Raw genomic sequence first — 27,998 nt, forward strand, 5'->3', positions numbered from 1 at the left:
TCATAAAAATGAGGAAAGCACCACTGGATCTACAACCTCGAGCAGGTCCCTCACTTATCTCACATCAGCACAGACACCATATTCTACAAATCCCTTTTTCCATCACTCTCTTTCTCCAGGCACAAGAATCCCCAAACAATCACAAAACTCCCTCCTGATTTTCCAGGTTTTTGGGTCATCCACCCCATTTTTCCCACCCCTCTGCCAACTCTGCTCCCCACAGCCTCTGGAAACTCTTCCAGAGCTGCACTGGGGGTTACAAATCCAACCAAACCACCCCGTATTTCCACCCTGAGCTCATTTTTAGGGCTGAAAAGGCAAGAAAATTATTTTTTTAAGTGCCAGCTCCAGCTCTGTGCTCGCCACCTCCTCCTGAGGGTGCCCAAACAGCTTCCCCCACCCGCTGGCCACTGGACAAGTGGCCACTTGGAGCCCTCCACGAAGCAGAGCGTTCCCAGGGCGATTATTCCGGAGCTGGAGCTCGTCCAGCCCCGGCTCCAACGGGGCAGGGACAGCCACGATCCCCTAACAGCGAGGAAACTGCCACAGAATCAGGAAACTGCCATAGAACCAGGAAACTGCCACAGAATCAGTTTTTTCCAAGGGCCAGAGTGTCCAGTTGCTCTGGAGCCAAGGGCAGGGATGAGAAGCGGGGTCCCTCGTTAGGCTAACGAGCTCCAGGCACCGATGACAGCCCCGGCAGGGCACGGGCAGGCCCGGGATAAGGAGCCCCAGCGGGGAAGGGGGACGAGCAGGGACAAAGCTCCGTGTCCCCTGTCCCACGCTGCCCTGCCAGCTCCCTGCCGTGCTGGCCCAGCTCCGCAGGGCAGCTCTGGGTGCATTCATTCCCTCCGGGGTGTTAAACGCACCCGGGGATGAGATGGGAGCAGCAGGAAAACGGGAATGGGCACCAAAACTGTGTCAGCCACGGCAGCGCCCCCAGCAGCCACACAAAAGAGCCATTTCCATTCGTGTCACAGCCACAGATGGCAGGAGAAAACCTCTGGGACAATCGGCTCCGTTTAACCCTGCTGATCCAGCTCTTTCTGGGGGGCGTTTCTCCCACTTTTCCCCGCAAAGGAACGGGATAGGTGGTGGCTACAGAGTCACAAATTCCCAGGAATTTGTTTGACGGCGACGGAGCTGAGCTGGGAGCTGAAGCCTGGAGGATCTGCTCACCTGCCTGTGGATATCCCTGCGGCAGGGAGACAAAGACCTGTGGAACCTCCCGGGGGTGGAGGCCTGAGCTCAGCCCTGAGGAGCCGAAGAAAACCAAGCAATCACCTGAAAGGCCTCGAGTTTGCCTGGATTAACACGGAGCTGCTGACTCCTGAGGTCTGCATCACACCAGATTTCCTCCTGGTAGGAATCACCCCCACTGGACGCCTCCAGGGCAGCGCCACAAGAAGCTCACAAAGCCGGAGGGTGCCCAGTTTTCCCAAAAAAAAAACCCTATTTAGCCACAATAACTTCCTCCAAGCAGCAGCAGAGGTGCCTCGGAGCAGACACAGCCCCAGCCCAGCCCGTTTGGCTTTGGTTTACGGCCACACCTGATGGCCACAGCCCAGATTTGTGCCCACAGCTCCAATCCCTGCTTCCCTGCACTTCCCCAACTCCTAAAGGACGCCCGGCTTCCCATTCCACACCTCCAACTGGAAGTGAGGAGCAGGAGACAGATTTCTCTCTCTCTCTCTCTCCCTTTGTCTGCGGCACCCACTTACCTCCTCTACACCTCGGTAAGACAAAACCCAGATCCCGCAGCCACCCCTCCTTTACGCAACCCACACAGCTCCCCGGAGCCCCCCGCGTCCTGCCCGGCTCAGGCGGGATGCCACGGCTGTCCCGCGCCAGCCACGCCAACCCAGCCCCAGCTCGCCGGCGGCAAGCAAACAAGTCAATTGTGCCATGCTGGATGGCTCTGCCGGGCTCCCAGCCTCCCCCTGCACCCCAGCCCGGGGCTGCTTCGCCATCAAGTCACCCAACTTCCCAGGCAGCTGGCACTGAGCCCTGCCCCTCATCCATTCCGACCGTCCCTTGTCACCTCACCCACCCGAAGATGCCCCTCGCCGTCCCCACCCCCCCCCTCAGCGCCAGCCACCCCCCTCTGCCCCCATCCCCTCATTCCTTCACCCAAAAACCCGGAGACCCCCCCCCCAAAAATCCACCACGGCCCCTCTCTGTGCCCCCCAAACACCCCCACGTCATCTCCTGGCCCTGAGCCTTGTGCCGAAATCCCAGCCAGCGCTGTGACCCCCACGGGGACCCTCTGCGGGCCCCCCTGAGCCGCTGATGCCAGCCCCCCCCCCCGCCCTGTGCCGGGCTCCAGCACCCCCTTCCCCCCCGGGACCCCCAGACCCCCACCCAGCCTCCCCCCAGGGGCTCGCTTGTCCCACCCCGCTCCTGCCCAGCTCCCCCCGAGCCCCCCGGCACCCCCAGCCCGCTCCCCATGCCCAGCGCCCCCCTCCACCTCCCCAGGGTCCCCCACACCCCCAGCCCGCCCCGAGCCCCCCGAGCCCAGCGCTGCCCGGGGCCCCCCGCTCCCCACCGCCTTCCCGGAGCCTCCCCCGCCCTCCTGGGGCCCGCCGCCCCCTGCCCCCGGCCCGACCCCCCCTCACCCCTCCAGCCTCCCCGGCCCGGCCCCGCCGCCCCCCCCGGGCGGAGAGGGGCCCCGGGCAGGGCCGCGCCGAGGCGCGGGCTCCGCCAAGCCGCGGCCTGGGCCAGCCGGGCGTGTCCCCCCGCTGCCCCCGGCCGTCCCGCCCCGTTCCCGGCGGCTCCTCACCGGTACCGGCGGGAGCGGGCGCGGCGGGCGCGGAGCGGAGCCGCCGCCTCAGACACCGCGCGGCGCAACGCACCCTGCTGGCCCGCGGGCGGCGCCGGCCCCGCCCCGCGCGCCTGACGGACAGCGCCCGCAGCCAATGGGAGCCCGCGGAGCGCGGCGCGCGGGGGGCGGGCCGGCGGGGGGGCGGGGCCGGGAGCGGCCGCCAAGTTCGGTTGCGGCGGCGGCGCGGAGGGAGGACGGGGAGGGGGCGGGGCCGGCGGAGGAGCGGCGGGAGGAGCGGCCAATCAGCGCGCGGGGCCGGAAATGGGGCGTGGTCTCATATACATCTCATTAATATTAATAAGGTGGGAGGGGGCACGTGGTCGCCGGGGCGCGAGGTCGCGGGCGGGGACACCCCGGGACCCCCGGGGACCCCCGGTGGGCGCCGCCCCTGGTGCCCCCACGGTGCCGCCGGGATCCCCCGGTCCGTGCTCCTCCGGAGGCCTCGGTGCAGCCCGACCGGACCCGCCCGGTGACCCCAGACCCCCCGAACCGTCCCCGGGCACAGCCCGTCCCAGCCGGGCTCTGCCCAGCCCTGCGTGCCGGGGGTCGCGGGCTCGCTCTGCCCCCACCTCGGGGAGCTGCTGCCCCTGGGGACCGAGGGGAAATCCGTGGGGATGAATCAGCAGCGGGCGGGAGTCACGCCGGCGGCGCGGGGGGGAGCGGAAATCACGCCTTGAATCGAGGCTTTGATTCCTCCCCGGCTGCCGCAGGCACCGGGCGAGCGCGGCCGGCGGGTCCCGGTGGTGCCCGGTCCCGGCGGGGCGAGGGAGGCCCGGAGTCCCCTCGGGAGTCACCGTGGGGGGACACAGCCACGGCCCCCGGGCAGCAGCCAGCGCTTCCCAGCGCATCCCAGTCTGCGCTGGCCCGCGGCAGGGCCGCACCAGCACGCACCAGTTGCAGCTGCGATCCCAGCTGGAATTGAGGTGGGGAAATGCCAAGCCCGGGCTGTCCCCAGCTTGGCGGGCACAGCTGCGGATCGGGCTGGAAAACTCAATAATCCTGTTAGTGGGAAGAAGGCTGATTTTCCCCCTAATCCAGTTTGCTCCCGTATGTCCCGGCCCGCCGAGTCCCAATCCGCTTTTCCTGCAGATGGGCAGCACCGGGCGCGGGGGAAGCCCCGAGGGGTGCCGGGGCCGCGGTGTCCCCCCCGTGGGGGGCACAAGGGACAATATTCCCCACAGCGCCGATGCCAGTGCGAGACGCGATGCCAGGAGCTGCTTTGGGTCCCAAAATCCGCATTTGTGAAATTGATGGCCGCGGGATGCAGCCGCGGCTGCTCGTGGCGGAGGGAGCGCCGGGAACCGGCTGCATCCCGCGGCTCATCCCAGGGCTCATCCCGCGGCTCATCCCGCTACTTAACGCTCAGGAGCAGCTTTGTTTAACGCCTGGACCCGGGGGAGGCTCCGGGCGCCCGGTGAGGATCCTCCCTTCCCGGTGCTGCGCTGATTGCTGGGGGCTCAGGATGGGGGTTTTGGGGGGCTGCAGGGACCCAGCGCTTCCCGGGGGAAGCATCCTGGAGGCCATCCCTGGCAGCATCCCGGGAGACACGCGTGGTGCAGCAGGACCGGGGCGTCCCCTGGGCACGGGTCCCCATTAGGTGGGGTCAGTGGTAGGGGACAGAGATGGGGAGGGGGAGATCCGGGAATGGGGGCAAGTGGGGATTTTCTGCCCCCAAGGCGTTTGGGAGCCTCTGGAAGTGCTCCGGGTTTTGGTGTGATGGTGCCACCCCAAACGCCTGAGAGTCCTGAGGGGTGCCAGCAGGTGGGGACTGGCACCGAGTGTCCCCATGCCCGCGTGTGCCTGTCCCACTGTCCTGCCCTGGCACCCAGAGACGGCCCCGGATCCCCCCAGGCCACAGAAGGGACACGGGGACAGGAGCAGGTCCCACGGGCAGTGCCAGGGAGCTGTGACATCCCTGCGGAGCTGGCACTGTCCCCACGGAGCTCAGAGCATCGCCGTGGGTCTGTGACCGTGCCACAGAGCTGTGGCTATTCCCGCAGATCCATCACCATCCCCATGGATCCGTGACCATCCCTATGGACCCACGCCATCCCCGTAGAGCCGTGACCATTTCCATGGATCCGTGCAGTCCCCATGGACCCCTGCCGTCCCCTCGGATCCCTGCCATGTCCTCGGATCCCTGCCGTCCCCACAGATCCCTACCATCCCCTCAGATCCCTGCCGTCCCCCCGGAGCCGTGCCTTTGGCCGGTCTCTCGATGCCCGCGGCAGCCCCGTTCCCCGTCCCCGTTCCCCGTTCCCGTCCCCGTTCCCCGTTCCCGTTCCCCGTTCCCTGTTCCCCGTTCCCGTTCCCCGTTCCCCGTTCCCCGTTCCCGTTCCCCGTTCCCCGTTCCCGTTCCCTGTTCCCGTTCCCCGTTCCCGTTCCCCGTTCCCCGTTCCCCGTTCCCCGTTCCATGTTCCCGTTCCCCGTTCCCCGTTCCCCGTTCCCGTTCCCCGTTCCCCGTTCCCGTTCCCGTTCCCCCTTCCCCGTTCCCCGTTCCCCGTTCCCCGTTCCCGTTCCCCGTTCCCGTTCCCGTTCCCCCTTCCCCGTTCCCCGTTCCCCGTTCCCGTTCCCGTTCCCCCTTCCCCGTTCCCCGTTCCCCGTTCCCGTTCCCCGTTCCCGTTCCCGTTCCCCCTTCCCCGTTCCCCGTTCCCCGTTCCCGTTCCCGTTCCCGTTCCCGTTCCCCGTTCCCCCCCCCCGCTCCCGCCGCCCCCCCCCGCCCGCTCCCGGAGCCCACGCGGCTCCCGCGCCCGGGGAGCAGCGCTGGTTTCCATGGCAACGGGCGTGATGACGCACGCGCCGCGCTCCCGCCCCCCTCCCCACGGGCACGGGCGGGGGGGACGGCGACGCGCGGGCACGAGCGCGCGCGCGCGCGTCACACACGTGTCACACACGGGTCACACACGTGTCACACGCGCGGGCACGCGCGGGCACGAGCACGGCACGCGTGCCACACACGTGTCACACACACACACGGGACACACACACGTCACATTTGTGTCACACACACACACACGGAACACGTCACGTTTGTGTCACACACACACGTGTCACATTTGTCACACACACACGGAACACGTCACGTTTGTGTCACACACACGGAACACACATGTCACATTTCTGTCACACGCGCACGCACACGGAACACGTCACTTTTGTCACACACACACACCTGTGCTCACGTGTCACATTTGTGCCACGCGCACACACCATGCCACATATGTCGCACGCGCGCACGGCCCTGCACGCACATCACACGCGTCTCACACCTGCACACGCGTGTCTGTGGCCATCCCACAGAGCCGTGGCTGTCCCCAAGCACATCACACACACGCATGACGTCACACCCACCGTGACCCCCCTTCCCGTGACCCCCCCGTGGCCTCCGCCCCGGCCGGGGGCGGCTCCGGGGCACGCGGGAGCGTTTCTCGTCTCTTTATTGAAGGAAGACTATTTCTAGAATAAAGGCTACATCGTCACGTCACCTCGTCCCCTGGGCGCTCGGATCCTCGTGTAAAAAGCCGGGGGGTGCGGGGAGCTGGGGGGGCTCGGTCTGCCCGGGGACACCCCCTCGGGGACACCCCGGGGGCGGCGGGGGAAGGAGCGGGGCCGGAGCGAGGGGACAAACCTCGAGGGGACGAGGGGCTGGTGACAGCGCGGGGACCCCGCTCCGGCCAGGGGGGAGCAAGCGGGGCTGCGCCAGAGCTGGGAGGTGTCGGGGGTCCCGGGGGTGCGGGGCCAGGCCACCCCGCGGGGGGACGCTGAGGACGGGGCGGCACTGGCCGCCAGCGGGGCACCGCGGCAGCGCCCGGCCCGCGGCATCGGTGGGGAGGGGGGCAGCGGGGGGCGCGGGGGGCCCGGCTGGCTGTGGGGCCGGGGGTCTCCCGCCGGAGCTCACCAGGATTGTGCTGGGTCAGGACCTCCCGCGGACCCGATGCTTTGTGCTTGGGCTGGCGGCTCCGGCTGCGGCACCGGCACGGGGCTGGGGGGGCACGGGGGGCCCGCGGCGCCACGGTGGGGCTGGGGGGCAAAGGGGCCACGGTGCCGGGCTGGGGGCTCGGGGGGCTGCGGTGGCAGGCGGGGCTGGGGGGCCATGGCACCGGGACGGGGCTGGGGGCTTGGGGGGGGTCATGGCACCGGGACGGGGCTGGGGGCTTGGGGGGGGTCATGGCACCGGGACGGGGCAGGGGGCCGGGGGACACCGCTCGGGGGGACACGGGCACCGCGCAGGGGCTGCCCCCGCCCCGGGTCTCTGCCCGCAGGAGCAGAGCACTATGGCGTGGGGACGGGGGCGCGGGGGGGGGGGGGCCCGGGACGCGCGTGACTGTCCCCAAGGGTGACACCGCCACCCCCACGTGGCACCGTCCTTCCCTCCCGCGAGGACCGACGGGGGCCGGGCCCGGGGGCACCGGTTGTGCTGAGTGCGGGGGGTGTGGTCCGGGGGTCCCGGCGGCGAGTCCCCGGTCCTGCCGTGCCCGGGGGGGCGGCCGCGTGTCCCTCACCTCGGCCCCGTCTTCACCCCCGGCCCCGGGCCGAGCGCCGGCGTCCCCGCACAGTCACAGTGATGGCACACGGAGGACGAGGGGACGGTCCCGCTGCGATGCCACTGCCACGTCCAGCCGTGGGGGGGGGGGGAGGGAGGGGGGGCATCCGGAGGGGGGGGCGCGGGCCAGTCCGGGGCTCTACATGATGCTGCACTTCCCCTTGATTTTGTCTGTCCTCTTCTGCTTGCTGGAGCGCTTCCCGTCGATGGTGAGGCTGACGTTCCTCCTCTTCTCCAGGTTGAGCAGCTCCTGGAAGAGCTCCTTGACGTTGTAGTTCATCTTGGCCGAGGTCTCCATGAAGGCGCATTTCCACTCCTTGGCCATGGCCTCCCCCTCCCTGCTCTCCACCTCGCGCTGCGTCTCGTCGCACTTGTTGCCCACCAGCATGATGGGGATGCTCTCCACGCTGCCCTTGATCTGCACGATCTGCTGGTAGATGGGCTTCAGCTCCTCCAGCGACTGCTTGCTGGTGACCGAGAAGACCAGGATGAAGGCATGGCCCTTGGAGATGGACAGGCGCTGCATGGCCGGGAACTGGTGGCTGCCGGTGGTGTCGGTGATCTGCAGGGTGCACACGCTCTTGTCGCAGCTGATCACCTGCCGGTACGTGTCCTCGATGGTGGGGATGTAGGTGTCGCGGAAGGTCCCCTTGACGAAGCGCAGCACCAGCGAGCTCTTGCCCACGCCGCCGGCGCCGAACACCACCACCCGGTAGTCGTTGCTCTGCTCCGGCATCTTGCCCCGCAGTGGCTGCGGGGGCACAGGGAGGCGTCACCCCGACTCCGGCGCACGGCCCCCCCCGAGGCGCGGCCCCGGCCGGGAGCTGGGCTCGCCGCCCTTGGGACGCCCTTGCCGGCCGGCCCGGGGTGCAGCAGCCTTGGCTATTTTTGCCGGCCGCCCGCTGTGGCCATATGGCCGAGCGCGGCCACCGGCACCGCAGCTGCTGCCGAGGCTGCCGGGGGGGGCTCGCTGGGCAGGGACCCCCCCAGCCCGCCCGGGCAGCGGGAGCAGCTCTGCAGGGCAGTCACCGGCCCGGCGAGGTCACGGTGGCACCTGGAGCGCCCCGCTGGGCTCTCTGGCCAGGTACAGAGGTGCCCTTTCACACGCAGGCCATGCTGCTGGTGTCCTGTCACCCCTGTCACTCCCTGCCACCCTGTCCCACGCTGTGCCACCCCTCTGCTGTGCTCCCCCCCCAGGATGCGTGGCACTGCCGCGGGCTGCGGGCGGTGGGCAGCGGGTCAGAGACCCCTTGGGCACCCTCACGCTGCCAAACCTCGGTGCCCACCCACAGGGGACACCTGGACCCGGGCAAGGTCCCCAGTGCCCCCCGGTGCAGCCCCGGGGTGTGAAACGAGGGGCACAAAGAGTCGCTGGTGCTGAGCCCTGGGCTGGGCCCTGCTCCAGTTCCCCCAGTGCAGAGCAGGGGTGGCAGCAGCAGCTCTGTCCCACGAGGGTCCCCAGGGCGTGTGGGACCCTCACAGAGCCTTGGGGACATTAAACTCACCACGGGACCACGGGACGGGGTTTCCAAAGGTGCCCAGTCACAGGATGAGTGGGAAGGAGGGGAGGGAAGGGGAGGGGGCCTGAGCACTGCTTAAGCACTGTCCCCAGTCAGCTCCACTCCTGCCACCCCAATTCAGGGAAGGGGGACAGCAAAGCGCCCCAGACAGCCCCGTGCTGGTGGCTGCCCTGGGCAGGGCAGCTCCTGCACCCCTGAGCATCCCCAGGGGAACCAGCCCCTTCCCACAGCCGCTGCATCCCCATCCCAGGGCACCGGGGGTCCGGACCCCACAAAGCAGCCCCAAACCCCCGGCATGTCCCCAGACACCGGAGCCAGGCGAGGCTGGGAGCTGGAGGAGCCCATCCCCGCGGGCTCGGGCAGCCAAGGAGCTGATCCCACCGTGGGCTCCTTGGATCCACCACGCTGGGAGCGTCAGCAGCGCCCGGGGGCTGGGGCTGCGGCGGGGGCCGGGGCTGAGCTGGCACGTGGGAACGTCCAGCCTCGGCCGGGGCTGGCAGTGGTCCCACCCTGTCCCACCTGTCCCATCCCACTTGTTCCACCTGTCTGTCCCTCCTGTCCGCGGCACAGCCCCCGGCACCACAGCCCTGCCATGGGGCGCTGAGGTGAGGGGCTGGGCTGGGCAGACCCTCACGGAACCGGGGGGGCTCTTTAGGTGACCCCTCGGCCTGTGCCCAGCAGCACCCCGATCCCAACTGTCCCTGGAGCCCGAGGGTCCGGAGCACGGCCCCCCCTCAGCTCGTGGGCAGGGACCACTCGGGCCTGATGCTGCCGGGGGGCTCTGCAGCCCCCCAGCACCCCCCCACTCGGCCCCCCAGCACGGGGGGTGACACTGGTGGGGACCTGGGGGTCAGGATGGAGGGCAGGGCAGGGGTGAGGGAGCAGGGGTGGGACGGAGAGCAGGGGAAGGGCAGGATGGAGGGATGAAGGGGCAGAAGGGGCTGGATGGAGGTCGGAGGAGCAGAGGAAGAGCAGGGTGGACGAGCATCCCGCTCAGGATGGAGATGGAGAGGCAGGGGAAGAGCAGGACACAGACGGAGAGGCAGAAGGGGCTGGATGGAGGGGCAGGATGGAGATGCAGGAGCGGGAGAAGGCGCGGGAGGGACGAGCATCCCGCTCGGGGTGGAGATGGAGCGGCAGCAGGAGGGCACGGACAGATGGCGGGGCAGGGTCGCGGGTCCCCCCGCGCCGCTCCCCGCCCTCGCCGGCAGCACCCCCGGTCCCCGCGCCGGCCGCGCTCCCCCGGCCCCCGCCGCGCCGGTCGCATTGCGGTGCCCGCCGCCTCACCGTGTCCTGCCCGGGATCCGCCCTTGGCTGCGGGCGGCGCGGCGGCCTCAGCGCATGGCCCGGCCCGGGGCGGCCCCGGCGCGGCGGCTCCGCTCCGCCCGGCGCGGCTCGGTGCGGCGGGGCTCGGCGGGGCTGCGGCCGGTGCGGCGGGGCCGGCTCGGCTGGGCAGGCTCGGCTCGGCTCGGCTCGGTGCGGTGCGGTGCGGCCGCCGCAGAGCCGATCCCGCCCCGCCGCCGGCCCCGCCCGCCGCGCCCGCCCCGCCCGGGGCCCCGGACCCCCGGGCCCGGCCCCGAGCGGCTCCGGGACGCGGCGGCGGCGGGACGGGGACAGACGGACAGGGATGGGACAGACGGACAGGGATGGGGACAGACGGACAGGGATGCGCGGACAGGGACAGATGGACAAGGATGGGGACAGATGGACAGGGATGGGAGAGACGGACAGGGACGGGGACAGACGGACAGGGACGGGGACAGACGGACAGGGACAGGGACAGATGGACAAGGATGGGGACAGATGGACAGGGATGGGACAGACGGACAGGGACGGGGACAGGCGGACAGGGATGGGACAGACGGACAGGGATGCACGAGGATGGGGCACACGGGCAGCGATGGGGATCCATGGGGTGGAAACACAGGGACAGGGACAGACAGACAGGAACGGGATGGGGACACACGGAGAAGTGACACAAACAGGGTCGCACGTATGGGGACATGCGGGGATGGGGACAGGGACACATGGAGAGAGAGAGGGGGACACACGGGGGTGAGAGTGGACAGCCAGGCAGGGAGACACAGGACTGGGACACACGGACAGGGACACTTGGGGATGAGGACACACGGACAGGGACCCCACACGGACACCTGGACAGGCACGGACATGAATTCACATGAGGGACAGTCCAGGGACTCGTGGATGAGGACAGAGCCCTGCAGGTGGTGACAGGGGACACAGGGACAGGACAGACGGGCACCAACGCCCCAGCCAGGCGGGGCACAGGTGGCAGAGGGTGCTGTGAGCCCCCGTGGCACTTGGGGGTGGCCTGGGCAGCAATGCTGGGCTTTGGGGACAGAGGCCACGGTGCCACCCCAGCACAGGACCGGGAGCTTGTGCAGGGCCTTTGCCACCCAACTGGTGTCACCTGCTCATGGCAGAGCCCCAACGCCAGAGGGGCCCTTGAGGGGACACACTGGGGGTCCTGGCGGGGCTGTGGGACACTCAAGCGCTGGCTGAGCCCCCCCCCCCAGTGCCTGAGTGGGACCAGAAGAGCCCCAGGGTGACCATCCCCAGCTCTGTGTCCCACCACTGGCACCGGGCGTTGGAGGTGACCGCTGACTCCGGGGGTCCGACGGTCCCCGTCACAGCCGGGCTCTGCTCCTGCCTGCCCCCCGCCCCACTCCTGAGTGGCAGCAATTAAAATCCGCAGCTTCTATTAATAGCAGCCGGCGGGCACCGGGCCACGGTGGCACCCACGCGCTGGCACCGCGTCCCCACGGGGACTGGGGGGGGGGCACGGGGACACCGGCCCGCCCCGCGAGGTGACAAGGCCCGGGGGGTGGTGGCAGCCTCAGCACCCCCGCGGCGCTCGGAGCCGGCCGGATACTCCTCGTTAGAGGGAATGAATGAGTTTTCCTTGATCATTTTCCTGCGGCTCCTCCTCGTTCCATTGAGCCGCAGCTCCCCGCCAGGCCTGACGCAACGGGGCGGCCGCTCACGCAGGGCTGAATCACGGCGCTGCCGAGCGGGGAGGGGGTGCTGGGGGGGGGTCCGGGCCCCCACCCCGGGGCTCGGCAGGGCTCTGGGGGGGTCCGGCCGGAGGGGCTTGGATGCCATGGGGGGGCTCAGCCCACGCCGGGGCCGGGCACGTGCGGCTGCCGCGTGAGCCGGACGCGGAGCAGCCATGGGGGACATCAAAAAAAAGCGAGTGACAGCGAGGGGAGAAGGGCAGGGAATTTATTGGGAGCAGCAGGGGCCTCCTCCTCCTCCTCCTCCTCCACCCTGGAGCACGGGATGATCCTGTGGATGAACCCCCGCCCCCAGGGCGGCGGGATGAGGATGGGGGAGCTCAGCACCCCGCGGCACTTCACAGCCCCCGACCCCAAGCTGCAGCGGGAGGAGGGTGTGAAAGGCAGGTGACAGCCCAACAGGGGACACTCAGCACCGTGTCACCTCTCCCCCCTCATCCCCCCCAGGAGGGAGGTCACCCCCCAGGAGAGCTGAAACAGCCCCGAGGCTTTTCCACACCGAGGCAAATCACGTTCTCCTCATCCTGCTGGTTTGTGTCGTGCCAGGCCCAAAATAACCTCCCTCCACCCCCCCCCTCCACTCCAGGTTTTCAAAGGAAGATTAATTGACTCGGGGATGTTGCAGCAATTAAACTAACGAGCCCCAGGATCTGTCAGATGATGCTCAGCTGCCTCCATATGCTGCAGCTGGGCCACCGCGGAGGCTCGGCGCCTCCTTCCCGCTGCCGCCACTGCGCCATCCTTATAATTCCATCAGCGCTTCCAGGGGCCCGGCGGAAGCTGCTGCAGGAGCGAGGGCTCCGGGTAATTAAAATGCAGCCCCTGCCTGAGCCGGGCTGTGTCTCACGGCTGGGGGGGAGCACATTCCCAGCTCCAGCCTCTGATCCCAGCTCCTGGCTCCCGAAGGCGAATCCAGCGGGATCAGCAGCGCACGGAGCTTCCCAGGGGCTCCGCAGCTGCTGAGAGCTGCTCCTGCCTCTCAGCACCGCCTCCACTCACCCCCAAGGGAGGGGATCCCATTCCTTTGGAAACCTGGAAAAGCCTTGGAGCAGCCCCTGGTGGGAACTGCTCAGCCCCTCTGACTGCAGGGCACTGAAAACACAGGAGTTTGCCCCAAAATATCAGTGCTGGAAATTGTTAGTGCCCGTTTCCTGCAAGCTCGTGGACCCCAGGCTCTGGATAACGTCAGGATCTGCTGCATCCCTGGAAGTGTCCAAGGCCAGGCTGGACGGGGCTTGGAGCAGCCTGGGACAGGATGGGCTTTAAGGTCCTCCCCAACCCAAACCATCCTGGGATCCATCCTCTGATTTTCAGAGGTTTTCCTTAGGGAATGCTCAGCCTCTGGATACGGTGCTGAGAAGGAAGCAGAGTAGATTCCCTGGAAAAGCTGAGCTCCCCGAGCCCCAGGTGGGGCACTGGAAGCTGTGTGGAGGCAGCAGGGCCTGGAAGGCCAGAGCCCCACAGGGATGTTATTTTTGGCAGCTCTTACAACCAGGTTTTACTCCCAACTAAGCCAGCGAAAGCAGCTTAGTGCAGCCTGGCAATCCCTGCTCCCACCTGCTCTGCCTCCACTCCTGTTTGTTCCTCACCTCCTCGGAGCCTCCGGAGCGTGGCCGGGGGGAAGGAGGGAGACACACACACTCGAGGAGCTCTGGGAAGCAGATTTTACCCGGATCCTTAACGTTTGTGTCCGCTACTCCCTGCAGCCCCTCGGGCAGGGACAATCCCTCGGGCTATTCCTCACTGTGAGCACACTGTGACACCTCCTCCAGGTCATCATGGAAACTCCGCCCGGGCTGGGCTGTTCCAGCGGGGAAAGGGGCGGCTCCTCCCGGTGCCGGTGGGAGGGGAGAGGTGATGTTTTTTGCTCCCTTGGCTTCCTGAGGCTCCCGGCTCACCACGGGACGAGCACCAGCCCGGCCAGCGCGGCGTAGCCCAGCACCAGGCACAGCACCTTGAGCAGCCGGTGGCTCTTGTCCTCCAGCTCCTTGGCCAGGATCTCGAAGAAGGTGACGAAGAGGAAGGTGCCGCCGGCGACGCCCTGCAGCAGCAGGGAGGCGACGCTGCCCGCGGCGTTGCGGCTGCTCTCGATGCCCATGCCCACGCCGATTCCCAGCGGGATCATCAGGCACACGGCCACCGCCAGCTTGGCCGCGTCCCTCAGCGGCAGCGAGGCCTTGGCCATGCTGATGCCCAAGGCCACGGCCACCAGCGTCTCGTGCACGGCCACGCCCAGGAACAAGCTGACCACTCTGCCGCCGTCCTCCTGCAGGCCCAGGGCCAGCCCCTCGAAGATGGAGTGGGTGCAGAGGGCGAACACCAGCCCCAGCAGGCGCCGCGGGCCGCAGCGGGCCAGCTCGGGGAGGTGCAGGCTGTGCGAGTGCTCCCCGTAGAGCGCGCGCCCGCGCGGCGACGCCACGAAGGGGCTCTCGTACTCCGAGTCGCTGCCCGCGTCCGAGCCCGCGTTGAAGGTCTCCAGGTCGATGAAGGAGGGCTTCTCCTTCTGGAAGGTCAGGAAGAGCTGGTCCACGAAGACCGACAGGAAGAAGCCGAGCATCATGATGGTCTCGGCCACCGGGTAGTCCGTGGTCACGTTGTTCTGCCTGAGCACCTCATCGAGCTGGAAGGGAGCAAAAGATGCACCCCTTTATCCCTCTGGAGAGAACCATTCCCACAGATCCACAGTGAATCCACCCCTTTATCCCTCTGGAGAGAAGCATTCCCACAGATCCACAGTGGATCCACTCCTTTATCCCTCTGGAGAGAAGCATTCCCACAGATCCACAGTGGATCTATCCCCCTTATCCCTCTGCAGGGAACCATTCCCACAGATCCACAGTGAATCCACCCCTTTATCCCTCTGCAGGGAACCATTCCCACATTGCCACAATGAATCCATCCACTTTATCCCTCTGTAGGAAACCATTCCCACAGATCCAGTGAATCCATCCCCTTTATCCTCCTGAAGGGAACCATTCCCAATTCCCACAGCGAATCCACCCCTTTATCCCCCTGCAGGGAACCATTCCCACATTCCCACAGTGAATCCACCCCTTTATCCCCCTGCAGGGAACCATTCCCAATTCCCACAGCGAATCCACCCCTTTATCCCCCTGCAGGGAACCATTCCCACATTCCCACAGTGAATCCACCCCTTTACCCCCCTGCAGGGAACCATTCCCAATTCCCACAGCGAATCCACCCCTTTATCCCCCTGCAGGGAACCATTCCCAATTCCCACAGCAAATCCACCCCTTTATCCCCCTGCAGGGAACCATTCCCAATTCCCACAGCGAATCCACCCCTTTATCCCCCTGCAGGGAACCATTCCCAATTCCCACAGCGAATCCATCCCCTTTATCCCCCTGCAGGGAACCATTCCCACATTCCCACAGTGAATCCATCCCTTTATCCCTCTGCAGGGAACCATTCCCACATTCCCACAGCGAATCCACCCCTTTATCCCCCTGCAGGGAACCATTCCCAATTCCCACAGCGAATCCATCCCCTTTATCCCCCTGCAGGGAACCATTCCCACATTCCCACAGCAAATCCACCCCTTTATCCCCCTGCAGGGAACCATTCCCACAGGGACACTCCATCGATCCGCGACGCTGCCACACCCTCGGACAGCGGCCTTGGCAGGGGCCAGGGAAGCTCTGCCTTGCTCTTTGGTGCTCACGCCCCGCAGCCTCCTCTGCAGCCCAAAAATCTGCATTTCCCCATGGAGAGAGGCAGGAGGTGGGCACAGCTCCCCTTGCTGAGCCCCGGGCACAGCGGAGACCCCTCGCTCCCGTCCCGGCCGGGACCCTGCGGGCTCAGACTAAGCCAGGAGAGCGAAGGCAGGACTCACCTTCCCCCTGACAGCGGGCAGCAGGGCGTTGAAGCAGGTGGCCAGGAAGACGCCGCCCCCGAAGGAGCTCCAGAGGGCCAGGACCCTGCGGGAGCGCTGCGCCTTCTCGTGGTCGGCCTCGATGAGCCTGACGGGCAGCAGGGCCCCGGCCAGCACCAGCACACAGACCCCCAGCAGACACAGCACCTTGGCCAGCAGCACCCTCATCCTGCCCCTGCAGGGACCCGCTGGGCGAGCTCAGGGCGGGGACATCAGCCCCACAGACGGGACAGAGGCTGCCTGGGCATGGGAAGAACACAGGGGCTTTTCTTCATGAGCCACAGGAAGCAGCAGGGAAAAGTTAAAACTGCATTCAAAAGGAATTCGAAAGGCCTGGAACTGTGGTCACCTCAAACCACCCTTCCCTGGAGGTCTTCGAGGCCAGGCTGGACTCCAAGCCCTGTCCCTGGGCACCTCCAGGGATGTGGCAGCCAGCGGGAAATTCCTGACAGGGCCTCTCCACCCTCCCAGGGAGGAATTCCTTCCCAAAATCCCACCCATCCCCGCCCTCGGGCAGTGGGGAGCCATTCCCTGTGTCCTGCCACCCCAGGCCCTGGGCCAAGTCCCTCTCCAAGGGACAAAAAGTGACACTGAACCCATCAGGTGACACTGAGTCACTCCAGGCCTGGCCAAGCCCAAAATCGGGGCCCAGGCACCACCCACACGTGTGCCAGGGCAGAGGGAAGGGATAAAATCCTCCTTTTCCAGAGCTCACACCCCTGGCTCCCCCCACAAACCCTTTAACCGCACTTTTTTTCCCTTTTTCCCCCATTTGTAACCCAAACCAGCCCCGTCCAAAGCCTCAAGCTCCCAAGCTCAGGTGGAGCAGCCACATCCAGCGTCCCTGAGTGGGGCTGGAGCGGCCCTGAGGGAAAGGAAGCCCCAGGAACAGCGGGGGAACTCCTCACCTGCTCCTCCTGCACACCTGGGCTGTGTGCCCAGCCCCAAAACTGCTGCAACGAGGGATTAGCTCAGCTCCTGCTCGGGTTAGTGGCTCAAAATGAAGCATCCAAGCGATGAAAAATGTTATATAAAGCAGGCAGGGCTCTGTGGGAGGAAAAACAGAGGGGTTCCTCATCCGTGAGCCTGTAAATCCCAGTGTTTCTGTTAAAAACCGGCCCTTGCAAGCCCTTTGGGACTGACCCATCGCTTTTAGAAAGGGGCTGATGGGGAAGGGGCTCCTCCCAGCCCGCCCCGAGCACACCGAAAGGGAGCAGAGATGAGGGGAGCGCGTCCAGGGGCGCCGGGAGGGGGGCGAGCAGCTCACACGGGGAGAGCTCAGCTGGGAGGACCCTCAGAGGGGCTCGGGGTCCGCCCTGAGCCCTCCAGGCTGGGGAGGGGGCCCAGCTCCAGCCCCTCGCAGGCCGGTGGGGCCCCTCAGGATGGGGAAGGGGCCCGGCCCGAGCCCCTCACGGCGAGGAGGGGGCCCCAGCCCCCCAGCAGGAGCCTGGGCTCCGCTCTGAGCCCTCACACCCAGAGCGGCCCCAGCCCTCAGGACGCGGCCGGGGTCCAGCCCCTCGCACGGCGAGGGGGCCCAGCCGCGCTCTCCCGCCCCTTGCCCCGCGGCCCCGGCTCCCCCGGCCCCGCCGTGACCCCCGGGACCCCGGCCCGGCCCCGCCGTCCCCTCACGGCCCCTCGGCCCCGTTACCCCGGTGACCGCCCCCCCACTCACGGCCGGCCCCGCTCGCTCCCGGCCCGGCCGCCCCGCACGCGCCCGCCCACGGCGCCCTCCCATTGGCTGAGGCGGAGAAGCCGATTTGTGATTGGCCGCCAGGGCTGTCAATCAACGCGCCCACGGGTCCAGCTCTGGGGAAGCGGCGATTGAGGTCCGCGGGAAACGCGTCCCGCAGCGCTGGGTTCCGGGATCGCCGGGAACGGGAAAAACGGGAACGGGAAAAACGGGAACGGGAAAAAACGGGAACCGGGAGCGCCGGGAACGGGAAAACCGGCCCTGGAACAGCGTCCGCCACGCCCACACCCCCTGCTCCTGCCGCTCTGTGATCAAACTGCACCAATGGCAGCTGCGGGATGCTGCAGGGAGAGCCGAGGCCCACCTGAAAATTCCATAAAATTCCACAAAATTCCATTAAATTCCCTTTTTTTTTTTTTGCTGTCGGCTCCCAGAGGAGCCAGGAATTTTCGGGAAAGTCCAAAAGGAGGCTGGCAGTTCAGTCTGGAGTTCAGGGGCAGCCAAAGCCTCTGGGATTCAGGAGCAGCTCCAGGCAGGGCAGGAGGAATTCCCTGGAAATTCAGGGCTGGAAAATCCCAACCCAGAGAGGAGGAAAAATACAGAAAAAACGGGTCAGGGAAGAACGAGGAGGGTGAGGGAAAGGAAACAGCACGGAATGAGCAGAAAACAGCAGGAAAATGGCTCCGTGGTTTCCGTGTTTTTGGGTAATTCCAGAATATTTTCCTTTCCAGCCTGGAATTCCTTTGGTGGGGCTACAGAAAAGCAGCTGGAGAGAAATTAAAGGCAATTTGGGGAAGGAGAAATGGGGGGAAAAGAAAAGTTTTCCTATTTCTGTGCCTTAGGAACGCGCAGGAGAATTCCCACTGGGAAGGACGAAAAAAAAGGGGGAAAATGGGATAAAATGTGCCCCAAACAGAGCCCCGAGCCCACAGAAAGTTCTGGAAAATCACCTGAGCACGCTGGGATAACAACCAAAGTGTCCAAATGGTTTTTATTCCTCACGAGTGACACGAACCACATGAATTCCACGGAGCCTCGGCCAAAAAAAATCACTTTTTCCCATGATTTTTTCCATCTCCCGAACGTTCCAGAGGGGCTCCTCCTCCCCCAGGAGCCAAAAATAGGATTGAAATCCATCCTGGATTTAACAAAAAATCCCTCTGGTCTCCCCCAGCTGGGGTTTGAGGCGGCTCCAGGAGCTTCTCCTGCCCAAATCCGGGATTTTGGATCCAAAGGGGATTTTGGATTCCCTCCACCCCAGCCCAGCCAGGCCGACCAGTGACATGCAATTAAGAAAAAAAAAATCAAAATAATTTGGAAAAAACTCCTTTAAACACACTAAAAACACCTTCACTCCCTCCCTGCTCACATTCCATGGGAGAGATTCCCGTTTTGCCAGAGCCGCCGCGCGCCCAAATGGGATTTTCCAGGATTTTTTGGGATGGGAAAACCCCAAAAACGCCTGGGGGAGGCTCAGTCCTGACTGCCCCGCGGATCCCGGGGAGGGGAGCAGCCAAATTCCCGAAAATCCCAGACTTGGAGGGAAATCCTCATTCCCAGAGGTGGAAAATCCCGGGAATTCCAGGGTGGGGACGAGCAGGGACTCAAACACTTCTTGGAAGTGGCTCCCGAGGGGAAAAGTGGGGAGAGGAAAAAAATGAGGAATTCGCTTGGAAATCCTCCAAAAAACCAAAACCAAAACCAAAACAAACCAAAAAATGGGGAATAAAAATCCCCCAGCAGCAAATCCCGCGGGGATCTGGGAATTTCCCAGCGGAATTCTGAGTTCAGCTCTGCCAGGGAAAAAAACCCAAAAAATAAACCTGGGAAAAGGGAAAAAAGGGAGGAGCAGGGCGGGAAGTGGGAACTCTCGGTGACATGCAGGGCACGGGGAGATTTGGGGATTTTTGTGGTTTTTATCCCTTGGAGTTTTGGGCTTTTCCCCCTCTTGGACACTCCCAAGTCAGGAATTGGCAACACGGAGGTGGCTCCCAGCTGGAAAAGCAAATCCTGGAATTCCCAGGGGCTGCGGAGAGAGGGAAAACAGGGAGCTCACCTGGGGAAAAGGGAATTTCATCTGATTGGTCTGTATTATTTACTTCTAGTTTTATTTTATTTATTTTATTGATCCTGCCCCACCTCACTCCTGTGTGGATAGAACTGGAGTTATCAATTCCTGCATTAAATCGATCAATCAATCGATCAATCAATCAATTGATCAATAGCCATTGATCCTGCCCCACCTCACTCCTGATTGATCAGAGCTGAAGTTATCAATTCCTGCATTCAATCAATCGATCAATCAATCAATTGATCAATAGCCACTGATCCTGCCCCACCTCACTCCTGATTGATCAGAACTGAAGTTATTGATTCCTGCACTGAATCAATCAATCAATCAATAGCCATTGATCCTGCCCCACCTCACTCCTGATTGATCAGAACTGGAGTTATCAATTCCTGCACTGAATCAATCAATCAATCAATCAATCAATAGCCATTGATCCTGCCCCACCTCACTCCTGATTGATCAGAACTGGAGTTATCAATTCCTGCATTCAATCAATCAATCAATCAATCAATTGATCAATGGCCACTGATCCTGCCCCACCTCACTCCTGATTGATCAGAACTGGAGTTATCAATTCCTGCAATCAATCAATCAATCAATCAATCAATCAATAGCCATTGATCCTGCCCCACCTCACTCCTGATTGATCAGAACTGGAGTTATCAATTCCTGCAATCAATCAATCAATCAATCCATCAATCAATAGCCACTGATCCTGCCCCACCTCACTCCTGATTGATCAGAACTGAAGTTATCAATTCCTGCATTGAATCAATCAATCAATCAATCAATCAATCAATAGCCATTGATCCTGCCCCACCTCACTCCTGCTGCTCCTCGTTGCTGGCGCTCGGGGTCCGGCTGCGGATTTGGCTGCGCAGCTGCTCGATGAGCTCGGGGTTCTGCTGCTGCATCTGCTGGGCAAACTGCTGGCCCCTGGGGACACCGGGGACACCGGGACGTCAGGGACACCCTGACACAGGCGACCCTGGGACATTCCTAGCCCTGGATCCAGGATTGTCCCCCTGGATTGTCCCCAGTCCTGTCCCCAAACTGCCCCCGGGATTGTCACCAATCATCCCCATCCCTGTCCCCAGCAGTCCCCAGCCCTGTCCCCCAATCCTGTCCCAGCAGTCCCCATCTGTCCCCAGCCCTGTCCCAGCTGTCCCCAATCCTGTCCCAGCTGTCCCCATCTGTCCCCAGCCCTGTCCCCATCTGTCCCAGCTGTCCCCAGCCCTGTCCCCATCTGTCCCAGCTGTCCCAGCTGTCCCCAGCCCTGTCCCAGCTGTCCCCAGCAGTCCCCAATCCTGTCCCAGCTGTCCCCAGCTGTCCCCAGCCCTGTCCCCAGCCCTGTCCCAGCTGTCCCCATCTGTCTCAGCTGTCCCCAGCAGTCCCCAGCCCTGTCCCAGCCCTGTCCCAGCTGTCCCCATCTGTCCCCAGCCCTGTCCCAGCTGTCCCCATCTGTCTCAGCTGTCCCCAGCTGTCCCCAATCCTGTCCCAGCTGTCCCCATCTGTCCCCAGCTGTCCCCAGCAGTCCCCAGCCCTGTCCCAGCTGTCCCAGCTGTCCCCACTCACGCCTGGATCAGGCTGGCCAGGTCGTTGGTGGAGGGGCTGCTCCCAGCCGCTCCCATGGCGTTGTGGCCTCCTGAGATCATCCCGGACATTCTGGGAAGGGAAAGAAAGGGCTCAGGACTGGGAAAAAAATCCCAAAAAATCACCTGGGGACTGATGGGAGCAACTTCCCCCCCCAGGCATCTCGGAATTCCCTGCAGCAGCCTTTCCTGGGTCAGCTGGAAGTAAGTAACTAAGCTGAACAGTAAATAAATGATTATAATAATGTCGATATTCCCCGATTCATGGAATCACAGCCCTGCTCGTTCCCTGCTCTGCATCCAGGAGAGGATTCCCTGGACTCCCTCCAGGGCTGTATCCAGGTGGGAATTCCTGCTGGCACCAGGCACAGGAGCAGGGAGAAGCCAAAGGGAGCCCAGTGGTCTCATCCCAAAATCCAAGATCTTGGGGCTCCAGGGGGTCTGTCCCTCCTGCCACGCTCCGCAGGGATGCTCAGGAATGGCCTGAGCCTTCCTTGGGTTTATGAATTTATCCATTTTCTTCCAATATTGGGAACTGCTCCTCACAACCATCCAGGAATGGGAATATTCCCATTTTAACCAAGTTGGGAAATCCTGAAATCCCACAAAACCACAGCAGAGCCAATTCCAGGGCCATGACCCATCCCATCCCACCTCCCTCCGGAATAATTTTATTCCAATCCCTCTCCCAGCACCTTCCAGAGCACCCAAACCCCCCCCAGCTCAGGGAACTGGGCCGGTTCCGAGCCCCCCTCCACATTCCTGGCCCAAATTCCCTCCTGCTCCCGGCAGGAAAGGCCAGAATTCCAAGAGGGAATAAACAAAAGCGGGATCCAACTCACAGCTGTTGTACTTGGGGGTTGTTCATGAGGTTTGAGGCCTGTGGGGAATAAAAACAACACCAGGGTGAGGCAGCAGGGACAGGGTGGGATCGACCCCGAAGGGAAGGCGGGAAAGCCTGGGAATCCTTGGGAATCCAGGAAAAGGGGGGAAATGGCAGAAAGAAGAGCAGAGCAGGCCCTGCCACAGCCCAGGAAAAGCCTGAGGAGAAACTCCCAGCTCTGTCTGAGCTGAAGGGAGCAGCAGCAGCTCCCACACAGCCCCAGGGAATGGGAAAAGCTTCCAGAGGGGCTCCATCCCGAGGAACCCCACGTGAGGAGCCCCCAGGGAGGCTCCATCCAGGGAATCCCAAGGTCTGGAATTACCATGCTCATGAAGCCGGGGTTGTTCAGCAATCCGGCCAAGTCGAAGCCTCCGGGGCCGCCGGTCTGGAAGAGAGAAACCAGAGCTGCTGTCACTGCTCATTCCCCACTCCCATCCCTCATTCCCAGAGCTGCCAGAGCCAGGGAATCCCAGCAGGAATGGGCTGCCATGAAGGGATCCATTTCCAGCCCTGCCAGGGCCAGGGACACTTCACTGTCCCAGCCGCTCCAGCCTGGCCTTGGGCACTTCCACAGCTGCTCTGGGAATTCCACCCCATTCCCTCCCAGCCAGGAATTCCTTCCCCACATCCCACCCAGATCTCCCTTTTCCCAGTTTAAATCCATTCCCTGTGTCCTGTCCCTCCATCCCTCGTCCCAAATCCCCCTCCAGGAGCCCTTAACCCCTGGAAGTGGCTCCCTGGATCTTCTCTTCTCCAGCCTTCCCTCGGACACTCCCAGGGATCCAAATTCTCTGGGAATTCCATCCCAGCCCCACATCCCAGGACTCCTTCCCATCACCCCACCTAACCCTTCCCAACATTCCCCTGGCCCTGTCTCTCCAGGCAGTTGGAAAAATCCTTCCCCATTTTTTGTGGGCTCCCTGCAGGTGCTGGGAGGATCCCAGCTCCAAGCTTCAAACCCTGCCGGGGGGAGGAGGCTCTGGAAAACCCCAGGGACTCCTGCTCACCCCCTCTGCTGCTGTTCAAGGGGCACAGGGAAAATAAAAAAAGCTGAGTTTTGGAGAGATTTGATCACAAAAGCGGAAATTGCTGTTGCAAAACCTGAATAAACTCCCAAATTCCACCCGGGACTTACTGGACTGGGAGTCTCCTTCATTTTCTGTTCAGCTATTTTGAGGTTGGATTTGTACGTTTCGTTGTCCGGATCCAACTCCAGAGCTTTTTTGTAGTAAACAACAGCTTCTGTGTGTTTGTTTAAGCTGGACAGGGCCAAGCTGGGAAGGAAAAGAAAAATCAAAGTCACGGAGGGCTTTTTTGTCACCTTTTTTTACCTGACTGTTGTCCCCACCAACTTTCTCAAAATTGAAAAATTCTTGAAATTTTGAATTCTTGAATTCTTGAATTTTCTTGAATTGAAAAATTTTTCTCCACCCTAAAAAGCTGAAGCAGCAGGAATTGTTTCATGGTGGAACGAACTGATAAAATCCCTGTGCTGAGGTGTCCAGGGGTTGAAAATTCCAGCAGGAATGGCGGAAAGAAAATAAAAAAATCAAAGTCACAGAGGGGATTTTTTTGGCACTTTTTAAATCCAGTTGTCCCCACCAACTTTCTTAGAATTGAGAAATAAGAAATTTTCAGGAAATGAAAATTCCAGCAGAAAAGAAAATAAAAATCAAAGCCACAGAGGAATTTTTTGGTCACTTGTTTTGTCCCACCAACTTCCTAAAAACTGAAAAAGGCAACATTTTTCTCCACCCTGAAAAGCTGGAAGAGCAGGAATTTTTTCACGGTGGAACATGGATAAAATCCCTGTGCTGGGGTGTCCAGGGACCCCGAATTCCCGAGGAAAGGTGGGAATTTCCCAGGGAGCTGCTGCTCACCCCATCCTGCCGTAGGCTTTGCTGTAGTTGGGGTCGATGCCGATGGCGCGCTCGCAGTCCCGCACGGCTCCCGCGTAATTCCCCAGTTTGCTGTAGGCAGCAGCCCTGGAAAAACGGGGAGAGCGGGAGGCAGGGAATGCTGAGCAGCTGGAATATCCCGAGGGAAGTCACCCCTGGTGTGAGCGGAGTCCCAGCTGCTCCGGGTGACATCCCAGGATCACTTCCCAGCTGAGAAAATCCCTCTGCTTCCCCTCATCCCTCGATTTCTCAACGTTTCCCCGCATTCCAAAGAGGAAAGATTTGGTTTCTAAGCCTGGCTTTTATGCTCGACCTCACAATTCTGAGAGGCACCGGCCCCAAACCCTCCGAGAGAGCCAAAAGCACCAATTCCCACCCAAAATCCCCCTCCCACCGTGTCCAGGTGGATCTGAGCTCCCACCACAACCAGGGAATTCCATCAAATTAAACTTCAAAGTCTGTTTTATGCAAGAATTGCCTGAGGAACACAAAGACCTCCCCCCTTCCACGGCCCATTTGCACACACAGCTGCCTTACCTCTCCACGAGGAGCCTCCAGCTCCTCATTCCACCCTGAATTCCCAACACATCCCACTCTGCATGGAAGCAGACCCCAGTCCCTGGCACCCCTCATCCCTCCAGTGCCGAATAAAGGTCACTTCCACACCCACTGCCCACCCAGAGATCCCAGGAGGCACCAAAAGCACGGCACGGTCCCACAGCGAGCGAGGAACTGCTCCGAAACTCCACAGAACCATTAGAGAACTGGGAATTTTGGGCATTCCGGAGCCTGGGATCCCAGCAGGAGCAGCTGGGGGGGCTGCTCAGTACCTGTTGCAGAAATAAACGGCGTTGGCTGGGTTTAACTCGATGGCTTTTCCATAAAAAGACACGGCAGCCTCGAAGTTTTCTGCCTTCATTTGGTCGTTTCCTGAAAGGAGGGTGGGAAAGGATGGAAAAGAACTGGGACAAACCAAAGAAAAAGGCCTGGATCCATGGAAATAGCACAGGGGAGAGGTTTGTCAGCGTGGGGCAGGGCCAGCTGCGAGGCCGTGCTGGAAATTCCAGCATTCCTGGTGCTGCATCCCAAAAATCAGCCCAGGTGCTGGCTCAGGGGGAAGTGCTGCATCCACGCTCATCCCACTTCTTCCCAGGAAAAAGCCACGCACAAGAGCAGGAAGGATGGATGCTCTGCTCCACACCCCACAGGATTTCTGGGATAAAAATCCCACTGATCCAACCTTCCTGGCAGCAAAACCTCCCCACACTCCTGCAGCCCAAACAGAGCAAGAGGCAGAAACAGAAAACATTCCTTTTTTCCCCCCAGATCCAAGCATTCCCCAGGTGCCAGGGAATTGAGATCCCCTCCCAGTGAGCACCAAACCCTCGTTATCCAGCAGCTCCAGGGGTTGGTACCTTCAGTCTTGAGTCTTTCAGCCTCAGCCACGTCATCTTCCGAGGGCGTGACGGGCTCCGAGTTCGTCCTGGAGCGTTCCGGCTCCTTCCAAGGAGAGGGAGAAGCTGAGCTGAGCATTCCCACAATTCCCATTTCTCCAGCCCAAAACGTTCCCCTCCCACACGGAGCTCCTGAGGGGAGCAGCAGCCTCCAGGAAAATCCAGCAGAACTCAGGGAAAAGGGAACATTCCAGGGCGCTCACTCACCTTCCCTGCCACGGCTTCAAATATTTCGGGAAGGGTCTGGGACACAGCCAGGCTTTGGTCTTCCATGGAGACCCCAAACGCTGTTTCCAGGCACTGGATGGCCACTGGGTAAGGAGAGTCAGGTCATTAATTAATAAATGTTCATCCCTCTCCCTCATCTCTCAAAAAAACAGGAAAAAACCCCAACACTGTCCCCACACCAGATGGGATTTTCGGGCTGTATCCTCAGATTGTGCCAGAACTCGGAGCCGGGCAAAGCTTCCCTCTGGATATCCTGGATGGAGCCAGTCCCAGTTCCCACCCCGAGGGATTCCTGGGGTTGGAAGTGAATCAGGCTGGGGCTGCAGCAGCATTCCCACAGCTGGGAATGTGGGAATGGCCCAGAATTCCAGGGAGAGACCCAGACATTCCCCTCGCTCTGGGAGCCCTGAGCCACCTCCTCCCTCCTCAGGCTTGGGAAGCTGCTCCCAGGGAAAAGCTGCTCCCAGGGAAAGGAGAGCCTCCCCAAGCCCTCCTGCCACACTTTACATCCCAAAACATCCCATCCCCAGGACCCCACAGCCACGCTCCTTTCACCAGCACGAGCCCACAAACCAAGGATAAACCTTAAGCTCCTTAGGGAGATCCTTTTAAGATCCCTTCCTTCCGAAGGGCCTGGAAAAGCCCTGAGGGACGAGGTTTTGGGGAGCAGAAGAGGAGAAACAACGCCAGGAGCACAAAAAGCTTCCCTGGAGCCACGGAATTCCCACCTCCCACCCCACAGAACGCTCCCGGATGAACCCTCTGAGTCTCCAAGCAGGGATCAGGGAGGCTTCTGACCCCAGGCACATCCCTGCCTCCAGCTAAGCTGCTCTTGGAGGAGATCAGAAGCCACACGAGCCACCAGCATCCCCGGATAAATCCCAAAAGGAAAAACGAACTCCAAACTTCCAGCGGGGTTCGGCACCGGGAGCAGCCCAGCCGAGCCAGGGGTAGAGAACGGGGAGACAGCGGCGAAATCCTCCCAGATTTTGGCTCACCAGAGGCAGATCCACCCACCTTCCAAACTCTCCTGCGCGTCGGGAGACATGCTCCCGCTCTGGAGCTGGCTGTGCAGGAACTGGATGATGGAGAAGGCGAGCCGCTTCTGGTCTGCCATGCCGGGACAGAGGCTGCGAGGGGCCGGGCTCCGCCGCTCCTGGCGTCCCAAAAACTCCTGCACAGACACCAGCGAGGGCAGGGGGGCTGAGGGGCCAGGATGGATCTGGGGCCTGAGGGAGCCGCCCTGCCCTCTCGCTCCGGTAAGAATCCAGAACCTTCCTCGTGCTCCTCAGCAATTCCCCAGGCCGGGGCTCCCCCTCTGCCTGGCACAACCCAGAGGGGCCGCAGGGGATGAAATCCCCGGAGCTCGCCAGGAAAAACCCCACTTTTCTGCTCCCCGAGCACGGCTTGCTCCTGAAACCACACCAAGAGCAGCGGGGATTTGGTAGCCCTTGGTAGCCAGGGCTGTCCCAGCCTGTCCCGGCAGGGAAGAGGGAGAGAAATCCCAAAGCGGTCCCGAAAAGCAGAGCCCGAGGCTGGGGATTCCAGCGCTCCCGGGGCAGCTCCCGAGGGAAAGCGGCTCCGGCTCCGCTGCCGCCAGCCCGGCCCTTAACGGGGTTTGTAGCACAGCCAGGCTCCTTGAACCGAGAAACGAGCTCCGTTTAATGCGAGTCCGACCGAGCCGAGCGGGCCCATCCGCCCGGAGCCCCCGGAGCCCCCGGGCCCCGGGCCGGGCGGAGAGGGGAAGGCGCCGCTCCCCGGTGCCCCCGCCCCGCTTCCCAAAGCCCCGCGAGCACCGCCCGGACCCTGCCCCGGTGGAGGCAACCGGGGACCCCCGGCCCGGCCCCGGCCGCGGAAACCGCCGTGTCCCGCCGCCACCGCCGCTGCCCTCACCGGGACCGGGGCGGGCGACCCCCGGGCCTGGCACCGGCACCACCGGAGACACAGAAGTCCCAACGGGGGGCACAGCCCGCTCCCGGTACGTCCCGTGCGGCCCGGTCCGGTCCCGCCCCCCCCAGGCCCCGGTGTCCCCGGTACCCCCCGGTGCCGCTGTCCCAAGGCGGAGCAGAACCGCGGCTGCCGGCGGGCAGCACGGCCCGGCACCAGCGGGTCCGGAGGCGGAGGGTGCCGGCGGGGCCCGGCCCCGGTGCCCCCGTCCCGTCCCGTCCCGGCCCCGGTGCTCCCCGGTGCTCCCCGGTCTCCCCGCGCTCACCGGACACTCGCCTGGGCCGGGCGCGCTCCCGCACTGCGCATGCGCCGCGCCCGCCGCGCGCCGGCGCCGCTGCGGCCCCGCCCCTGCCCGTAGCACAGGAATGGGCGCGGCCTACGGCGGAAGCTCCGCCCCCACCGGTACCATAGAGATGCGGCGTTG

General features: G+C 63.3%; 4 protein-coding genes across 6 annotated transcripts in view; all 4 read right to left on the reverse strand.

Moving 5' to 3' along the window:
* GNG7 (G protein subunit gamma 7) overlaps positions 1 to 2,862 on the reverse strand; it is a 33,166-nt gene extending 30,304 nt beyond the window's left edge. Inside the window, exon 1 of the mRNA XM_053999563.1 lies at positions 2,780 to 2,862. The gene's annotated coding sequence lies outside the window, so the exon portion shown is untranslated. The remainder of the gene's footprint in view (positions 1 to 2,779) is intronic.
* A 3,379-nt stretch (positions 2,863 to 6,241) lies between these two features.
* On the reverse strand, positions 6,242 to 10,276 carry DIRAS1 (DIRAS family GTPase 1). The gene is made up of 2 exons (XM_053999524.1): positions 10,172 to 10,276; positions 6,242 to 8,115 (listed from the first exon to the last, which is right to left on the reverse strand). Exon 2 carries the CDS (start codon positions 8,098 to 8,100, stop codon positions 7,504 to 7,506), a length of 597 nt encoding a protein of 198 aa, XP_053855499.1. The 5' UTR covers positions 8,101 to 8,115; positions 10,172 to 10,276; the 3' UTR covers positions 6,242 to 7,503.
* Positions 10,277 to 13,569: 3,293 nt separating this feature from the next.
* SLC39A3 (solute carrier family 39 member 3) lies at positions 13,570 to 17,551 on the reverse strand. Of its 3 annotated transcripts, none has more exons than XM_053999500.1 (4): positions 17,484 to 17,551; positions 16,720 to 16,858; positions 15,773 to 16,051; positions 13,570 to 14,539 (listed from the first exon to the last, which is right to left on the reverse strand). In XM_053999500.1, exons 3-4 carry the CDS (start codon positions 15,977 to 15,979, stop codon positions 13,814 to 13,816), a joined length of 933 nt encoding a protein of 310 aa, XP_053855475.1. In that variant the 5' UTR covers positions 15,980 to 16,051; positions 16,720 to 16,858; positions 17,484 to 17,551; the 3' UTR covers positions 13,570 to 13,813. The 3 variants fall into 3 exon arrangements, with proteins under 3 accessions (XP_053855475.1, XP_053855477.1, XP_053855476.1); XM_053999502.1 differs by having other exon boundaries at positions 17,460 to 17,528; XM_053999501.1 differs by lacking the exon at positions 17,484 to 17,551 and adding an exon at positions 16,955 to 17,284.
* A 915-nt stretch (positions 17,552 to 18,466) lies between these two features.
* On the reverse strand, positions 18,467 to 27,912 carry SGTA (small glutamine rich tetratricopeptide repeat co-chaperone alpha). Its single transcript, XM_053999499.1, has 12 exons — positions 27,840 to 27,912; positions 26,645 to 26,801; positions 25,607 to 25,710; positions 25,361 to 25,445; positions 24,776 to 24,875; positions 23,928 to 24,032; positions 23,183 to 23,321; positions 22,370 to 22,432; positions 22,007 to 22,044; positions 21,148 to 21,237; positions 20,393 to 20,508; positions 18,467 to 19,527 (listed from the first exon to the last, which is right to left on the reverse strand). The coding sequence occupies exons 2-11, from the start codon at positions 26,742 to 26,744 to the stop codon at positions 20,394 to 20,396; spliced, it is 939 nt and encodes a 312-aa protein (XP_053855474.1). The 5' UTR covers positions 26,745 to 26,801; positions 27,840 to 27,912; the 3' UTR covers positions 18,467 to 19,527; position 20,393.
* Positions 27,913 to 27,998: the final 86 nt, after the last annotated feature.

This window comes from Vidua macroura, chromosome 26 (assembly GCF_024509145.1).
Source record: "Vidua macroura isolate BioBank_ID:100142 chromosome 26, ASM2450914v1, whole genome shotgun sequence".
In the NCBI taxonomy this organism is placed as follows: Eukaryota; Metazoa; Chordata; class Aves; order Passeriformes; family Viduidae; genus Vidua; species Vidua macroura.